Below are 8,610 nucleotides of genomic sequence, written 5' to 3'. Positions count from 1 at the left end.
AAATGATAATTAATTAATTAATTAAAATAAGAATACAATAGGAAACATGATTATTTAAAGTTAACACGAAATATATTAAACAACGACATACATACATACATTAATCTAAATTTGAAATGCATTAATCGATCATTTGTGAGAAGAACATATGAATTTCGAAAATTAAATTGCAATGAAATTTCGACTTCATAGTATCATAATATCCAAATTCAAAATGCATTGCACTATTTTTTAATGACATGATTTAATATTTTCATTTTGTGTTATTTTTACTAATCATGCTATGTTTTTTATATTTATTAATGAATTTAATCATTTCCTTAATTTAACGTAATTATTTATTTAGTAATTTACATATTTATAAAATAAATAAATAAATAAATTATTGAGAATAAAACAGAAAAAGAAATTGGTTAAATGCTGTTTATTTTGTGTAATGGTTGAAGATGAATTTTAGTTTGGTGCAAAATGTTACAAATTTTGATACAGCACTGGAAATGGCCTTATGTGAGAAATATTTAATAATGCTGAACATTTCTTGTCTAATAAACTCGTTATTCTTCAATATTGAGCATATTTCTTATTTAATTCCACTTAAATGATCTAGTCCCTCTGGTTTCGATCAATCAATTTTTAGGTCATACAATAAATGATGAACATATATTATTCATGAAACTGGGGCATAACAGATTGGGTCAATCTCCAAATTTATAATATATTTCTACAATGCAAAAATTGCCCCCCATAAAATGAGGGGAGGGTTGTCCAAAAGTCTAGCTTTTATGGACAAAACCCAGGGGGTTGGTATATATTGCATGGCTCACAATCAAAACATGACTACTTAAATATGTAGGGTCTTAATAGAACATTCGATATATTAAATTGGACGATATTGAATAATATAATGGATAAATAATAGTGTATATTTTTTTTCTAAGTAAAATATATTGGATTTCATTGAAGTTCATGCTAAAATTGAATCAATCTCATCTTATTTAGAATGAAAGAGCCCGAAATAGTCGTTCGAAATTGGATTAAATGATGATTCCGTGATAAAATTGACGAAAATCTCCTGGTTCTCGATTCAAAGAATAGAAATATAGTGGATATCAATAAACTGAAATGGACATCCGTCTTTTCATTTTTTTTTTCACGATGAGGTGTCTAATCTTCTATCTCCCTTCGACTCTTTAAACAAAATGCCACCAGAAAGAACCAAAAAATGGATGAAGGAAAATTCGTAGATTGATCAGATTAACTTAATTTTGACCAAATAAATGTTTTTCACTCAATCTCATTGACAAATAAAATTATTTTTTGATTTTGACCGATAAATAAGTTTATGAATTAGCTAATCTATAATATAGACCAATTACTGATCCACTTATAAGTAAAACTGCAATTAATTAGTCTCTCTCTTTAAAACCACATACACGCGTGGGGGAAATCTAAAAACAAATACTATTCCGACATATGGCCTTGGTCTTCTCAGTCTCTCTTCCAAAGACCCCTTTGCTGCTAACAGACGCTCCATTTGCGCACTTTCAGTAATCCCTTATTATTATTCCCTCTCTTTGTTCTTATGTCAACGGCTAGTGTTCATCTTTTGGTGGTGCTTTTTTGCGCCGCCCTCACCACCACCACTACCACCGGCGCCACCTCGTCGGAAATCCTAGCATTGTTGTCGTTTAAAAACAATCTTGTTGACCCACTAGGCGCATTGGACGAATGGAATGCTTCCACCCCCTCTGCGCCGTGTGACTGGCGGGGCATTGTGTGTTTTGAAGGTAGAGTTCGTGAACTCCGCCTCCCTCGCCTCCAACTGAGCGGCCGGCTCACGGAAGAGCTTGCTAGCCTGCGCCAGTTGCGTAGGTTAAACCTCCATTCGAACAACTTTAATGGGTCTATACCAGGTGGTTTGTCTCGGTGTGTCCTCTTACGCGCCGTTTACTTGCAGTATAACTCATTCTCCGGCGACCTTCCGCCGGCGTTTTTCACTAACCTTACCAATCTCCAGGTTCTCAACCTCGCAAACAACCATTTCTCAGGGGGAATTTCCGGCGAAGTTCCGGTGAGCCTCCGAGTGCTGGACCTCTCCTCAAACTCATTTTCTGGCTACATTCCGACGAATTTTTCAGTGACCCATCAACTTCAACTCATAAACCTTTCGTTCAACGACTTTTCCGGTGGAATTCCAGCGACCATTGGAGCACTACAAGAGCTTCAGTACTTGTGGGTCGATTCCAATAAACTCTACGGCACAATCCCATCGGCGATCTCAAACTGTTCGGCATTGGTCCATATCAGCGCCGGCGATAACACACTCTCCGGCGTAGTTCCGGCTACAATGGGTTCACTCAAAAGTCTTCAAGTATTCTCACTTCCGCATAATCAGCTATCCGGTGTGGTCCCCATGTCACTTTTCTGCAATGTTACAGCACTAAATGCTCATGCAATCAAGATTCTTGACCTGAGCTTTAATGGGTTCACGGGGATGGTCAAACCGGAGAATAATCTCATGTGTTTTAGTGCATTGGAAATTTTAGACCTTCACGAAAATCAGGTAAAGGTCTTATTTCCAGATTTCTTGATGAATTTTTCTACATTGAAAATCCTGGATATTTCTGGGAATTTAATCTCAGGTGTTTTACCAAATAATTTTGAGAATTTAAAGATTTTAGAGCAGTTCAGAGTGGGGGATAATTCATTAACAGGTGAAATTCCTGAGAGTGTAAGTAAATGTGGGTTATTAGGAGTTCTTGATCTTGGAAATAATCGATTTTCGGGTTCGATTCCTGATTTTTTAGGAGAAATGAAGAACTTGACGGCACTGTTTTTTGGTGGGAATTCATTTACTGGTGCAGTTCCAGTAAGCTTGGGGGATCTTTACCAGCTGGAATTGTTGGATTTAAGTGATAATAAGTTGACTGGGAATTTGTCTATAGGTTTCATGAGGCTTGTCAATTTAAGCACTCTAAATTTGAGTAACAATAGGTTTTCAGGTGAAGTGCTCTTGAATGTTGGGGAACTGAAGGGGTTAGAGGTTCTGAATATGAGCGGATGTGGATTCTCGGGAGCAATTCCAGGGAGTATTGAGAATTTATCGAGGCTCAAAACTCTTGATTTGAGTAAACAAAACTTGTCCGGAGAGTTGCCTATTGAGCTCTTTGGATTGCCTAGTTTGGAAGTCGTTGCATTGGACAATAATTCGTTATCTGGTGATATGCCTGAAGGTTTTAGCAGCTTATCGAGTTTACAGTATCTTAATCTTTCATCAAATGCTTTTTCTGGTGATATTCCGGAAACTTATGGATTTCTGAGATCCTTGACTGTTCTTTCATTGTCTCGTAATCATATAAGTAGTTCAATTCCAGTGGAACTGAGCAATTGTTCTAGTCTTGAAGTTTTGGAGATCAGAGGAAATGACATGACGGGTAAGATTCCAGCTGATTTTTCGCATTTAAATCGTCTGCAAAGGCTTGATTTAGGTCAGAACAGTTTAACGGGTGAAATCCCAGCAACTATTTCCAACTGTTCGTCATTGGTTATTCTGTTATTGGATTCGAATCAGATCTCAGGCCACATTCCAGACTCATTGTCGAAGTTATCAAACTTAACGACACTGGATCTCTCTTTCAATAATCTGACTGGAGCCATTCCGGCTAATCTTGCATTTATTTCAAGCTTGAAGTACTTAAATCTGTCCCATAATCGTCTCGAGGGTAGGGTGCCGGATGCATTGGCTTCTAGATTCACTGATCCTTCTGTGTATGCAATGAACGAGAATTTATGTGGGAAGCCATTGAAGAAAGATTGCAAGAACCTAAGGAGTCGAAAGAGGAAGAGATTAATTATTATCGTAGTTGTGGTTGCATTGGGAAGTTTTATTTTGGCATTGTGTTGTTGTGGGTACATATATGGCCTTTTAAGGTGGAGGAAGAAGCTTAGAGCTTGGGCTGCTGGAGAGAAAAAAGAAAAGCGAAGCCTGAGTCCTGGTGCAGAAGGGGTGCGTGGAAGTGGAGAAAACGGCGTGCCAAAGCTTGTTATGTTCAACAACAAGATCACATATGCAGAGACAGTCGAGGCAACAAGACAGTTCGACGAGGAAAATGTATTAAGTCGGGGCAAATACGGACTATTGTTCAAAGCCACTTATGCAGATGGAATGGTGCTTGCTATACGTCGTCTTCCTGACACGTCCATAGATGAAAATGCCTTCCGGAAAGAAGCTGAATCACTCGGAAAGGTTAGACATCGGAATTTGACAGTTGTTCGGGGGTACTACGCTGGACCGCCGCCAGATATGCGACTTATTGTCTATGACTACATGCCTAATGGGAATTTATCAACCCTTCTCCAAGAGGCTTCACATCAAGAAGGGCATGTACTGAATTGGCCTATGCGCCACCTGATTGCACTAGGCATAGCCCGTGGCCTAGCTTTCCTGCATTCAATCCCAATAATACATGGGGACGTAAAGCCACAAAATGTACTCTTTGATGCCGATTTTGAAGCCCATCTTTCTGATTTCGGGTTGGATAAACTAACAATAGCTACCCCAGCTGAAGCTTCCACATCTGCCATCCCAGTCGGAACTCTTGGCTACGTAGCACCGGAAGTGACTTTAACAGAGCAACCAACGAAAGAAGCGGATGTATATAGTTTTGGCATTGTGGTGTTGGAGATACTAACGGGAAAGAAACCAGTGATGTTCACACAAGACGAGGACATTGTGAAATGGGTGAAGCGACAATTACAAGGAGGCCAAGTATCGGAATTGCTGGAGCCGGGCTTGCTCGAGCTTGATCCCGAGTCATCAGAGTGGGAAGAGTTCTTGTTGGGAGTGAAAGTTGGATTGCTTTGCACAATGCCCGACCCTATTGAAAGACCATCCATGACTGATGTTGTTTTCATGCTTGAAGGCTGCAGAATAGGCCCGGAAATTCCTTCATCTGCTGATCCCACAACATTGCCTTCACCCACCTGAATCCACTATCCTCACCCCCACTAAAATGAAAGCAAGAAAATCAAAATTTAAATGATTTTTTGGAAGAATTCATTCTTATGTACTCATTTATTCTTTTGCATTATGAATGTTAATAATTTGTTTGAAACATTTTCTAGTTGCTTAATGTGCATTGCAACTTACATCCCAGTGATCCCACGTTCTCTGACTTATTATTTAAGAAGTTTTGGTCGTACTTAAAAGTGACTTCTTTTAACTGTTTTCCCAGCATGTCACTGCAAAGGCAAGAACAGTTTTGCTATAAGTACAGAAAATTTTTGACACATCAAACACAGAAATTGTATCATACAGATGTGCTGTCAACTGAGCATCTGTGTCATTTCTGTCAATAATTATCTATACCTATGGAATTATTCAGGCCTGAATATCTTGATCATTAATCCGTCATTTTATTGCCTTTTCAGGTGGAAATTTTACTGGAAAAATTGATTATGTATTCCCGCCAAAACATGGGTTATTATTATATGTTAATTATATAAATAGTAGAGTATAATATTATGGGTTTCCCGAAGCAGAGTGAAAAAATAGCCGTTGCAGTAGCCAGAAGAAACTGTGTATCTGAGACAGTCTTTATTGGAAAAGGGCATGCATGGGGCCTTAAAATCTGGAAATTGTGTCAGTCTGCCTTTTTAGTTGGACCACGCTTTATTTTTAGTTCGACCAAAATTTTTGGGCAAATAAGCTTTATTTATTATGTGTGTTTATTTGGTAGAAATTTTAATAATTAATTTTGGTCAATCATGTGAGAATAATTCAAAAATGACGATGGATGAGGCGTCAAACATCATATCTATCTATTTGAAAAACTGTTTTTAAATCAATGGTCATGATTTTTTTAACACACTTGTTGTCAATCAAATTGTGCAAATACATTGTACGAGTGGCTTTATTCAATCAATAAAGTTACTTGTACAAAGTTGAGTTACAAAAGTTGGATTAAAAAATGTGTTGGCAAAATTCAGGCGATGAATTTGAAATAATTTAAAAATCTATTTTTGAAATAATTGGTATAAATATTATTTTGTCAACAAATTTTATAACCCATCTTTGTAATGTAAGATAACTCATTCAATAGAGTATATAATATATACATAGTTGACTAGATAGTGGGTCCTATTCTTGTCGTGTAGCATGGGGCATTTATGCATATTTCATTTATGCTAATATATCAATTTACATTATGCTTATGTTTGGTTTCATTATTTTCTTATTAAAATAAAAAATATGATCGTTATCCATAACATCAAGTCATCAAATTTCAAATTCTATCTCTTATGTGAGGTTCGTAACGATTGTATTTTTTTATTCTTATTCTTAAAAAAATGAGAAACAAATGATCGTTATATTAAACAAGTCACTTAATTTTCCCTTTAATTGAGCATATTATATAACACCACTTTAAAATATCAATTTACATTATATTAAATTGGTGTAGTGCTAAATAACATTATTCCTCAAAAATATTTGACAAAACTTTTAGATTATAGGTCATGAGCCCTATGAAATATGTAAATAATAAGTTAATAAAAATGAGTAAGAGTTGTAAATTCTACATAACGCATAGATAAAAGAAGAGGGTATATATGTAATCTCCATCATATTTGGCAAAGCTTTTTGATTTTCTATGATGCCTGTGGAAAAATGTAGATAATAAGTGGGTAAAAATGAATAAGGGTTGTTGTAGATCTTATCGAATTTGTAGATAAAATAGAGTTTGACAAGTTTATAGCTCTCTTCATTAACTTGCTGGGGTGTGTCTGGGGTGGAGGTATGGTGGGAACTTAGAGAGCAAAATAAATAAATAAATAAATAAATAATAAAGAGCTTCTTTATAAGTTCAAATATCTATAAATTGTGTGAATTCACGTCTTCCAAAATTTGTAAGAAAGCTACATTTTTACCAAAGGTGGAATGTGGTAGAAACTCGATGTTTGCAACATTATAAAGAAATTACAATTTATTAATGAGAAATATTATTCGTCTCTACTAGACAATCGCGCTATACGCATAGGGGTTGCTTCTTAGGGTGACATGGCAATAATTAAAAAAATAAAAAAAAACGAGTCCCTAAATCCAAGCTCTAGAAACCTTCTCCAAAAGCGAAACTAGCTTCCCCTTCACATCGACAAGACAACACTGCCACAATCGTCTGCACCTTCAGTCGGCTCCAGAATTTTTTTTTTTTTTTGCCCGGGTAGCACCCAAGTTGCAAACTTCAACTCGTTTATATTCCTAACCACAAGCCAGTCGTAATCTTTACTGAGAAAAAAATGCACAATGTGGCTCACTAAAAACACTGACAATTGAAGCTATATGGCCGAGCAGTGCAGTCACGACTTTTGTCGAAAGATGGAAGACGTTGGAGTTGATAGAACAAATTTTGAAATGGGAGCCAGTTTTGAGGGTTCCCCAATTTGGGGGAAAAGAGAGTGGTGACATGGGTTCTCCCTCGGCATTTTTTTGTTAATTATTTGCCATGTCACCCATTTCAAAATTTCCTGTAAAAATTCTGTAAACCAAACCTTATACATACAGGGGTGATCTTTTGCCAACGGCGGACATGAGCTTATTATGCCCACAACTCACATGGTGTTTCACATTAGCAAGTCAAATCGACATTATTGACAATTCACATCACTCGTGGGCAAGAACAATTTTTGCCAGTACATATAGCTTTATTCCTAGTGGAAATCATACAGCCAATGTTACGATTACATTCTTGAAAAAGCTAGGATGTATTTATGTTAATTGAAAAATGTGATAATGATTCCACTATGCATGAATTGTATATCATCTCTATTAGAGATGAATAATATTATTTATAAGTAAATAAGTTTGAAGGTAAACAATTTTTATTTATTTTTTATTTTTTGGCCGATCAAGGTAAAAAATTACATAATTTTAATAATAACTTCACTTTATATTCGAATAAGTAAAAATTTCAACTGATAAGAAAACTAGTCTATTTAGATGTATTTTTTACTTACAAGACAAAATAGACATACTGGTAGCTGGTGAGGAGTTTTTGAGATCTAAAATCTACTTTTAGGTCCATTTGGTTAATTTTTGTGAAAGTAGTTCTGATAGTTAGAAGAACTTTTAACTTTCTCTAAAAGCACTTTCGAAATAGGAAATGCTTTTAAAATTTAGTTTTTAAATAAAAATTAAAGAAGCTTCCTCCAAAAGCTCTTTACATAAAACAAAAGCAAAAGCAAAAATAATGTCAAACGAGCCCCTGATTAACTTCGTATTAAATCATATGTTAAATATTTAAGTTGTTTGAATTTATACATGAATACAAGTGCTGCTTCTAAATCTCTGGCTTCATTAAGAGATAAAGACTATAATATATTCTTTAGGAAAGAGACGGGTGAAAATATGTTCGACGGACAAAGAAATGGTCATTTCTTCATACAATTAGTTTTTAGTGATTCAATTGCGAATAGAAAATGATCTATGATCACTTTCCAAAACGCTTCATACAATTAGTTTCTGGTTGATACTTGGAACTATCAAGTACCAACATTAGCAGAAACCACAAAGTTGGTTTGACTTACTCTTTTTGGTTGAGCAAGATTTGTTGA

At 35.7% G+C, this 8,610-nt stretch overlaps 1 protein-coding gene across 1 annotated transcript; it reads left to right on the top strand.

Annotated features, from left to right (window-relative positions):
- The first annotated feature begins 1,439 nt into the window (after nt 1-1,439).
- LOC111401295 (probable LRR receptor-like serine/threonine-protein kinase At4g36180) lies at nt 1,440-5,114 on the top strand. Its single transcript, XM_023028974.1, has one exon. It carries the CDS (start codon nt 1,583-1,585, stop codon nt 4,985-4,987), a length of 3,405 nt encoding a protein of 1,134 aa, XP_022884742.1. The 5' UTR covers nt 1,440-1,582; the 3' UTR covers nt 4,988-5,114.
- Nucleotides 5,115-8,610: the final 3,496 nt, after the last annotated feature.

Source organism: Olea europaea, chromosome 10 (genome assembly GCF_002742605.1).
Source record: "Olea europaea var. sylvestris chromosome 10, O_europaea_v1, whole genome shotgun sequence".
Classification (NCBI taxonomy): Eukaryota; Viridiplantae; Streptophyta; class Magnoliopsida; order Lamiales; family Oleaceae; genus Olea; species Olea europaea.
Note: the sequence above shows the minus strand (reverse complement) of the source record. Positions and strands in the feature narration are given on the sequence as shown.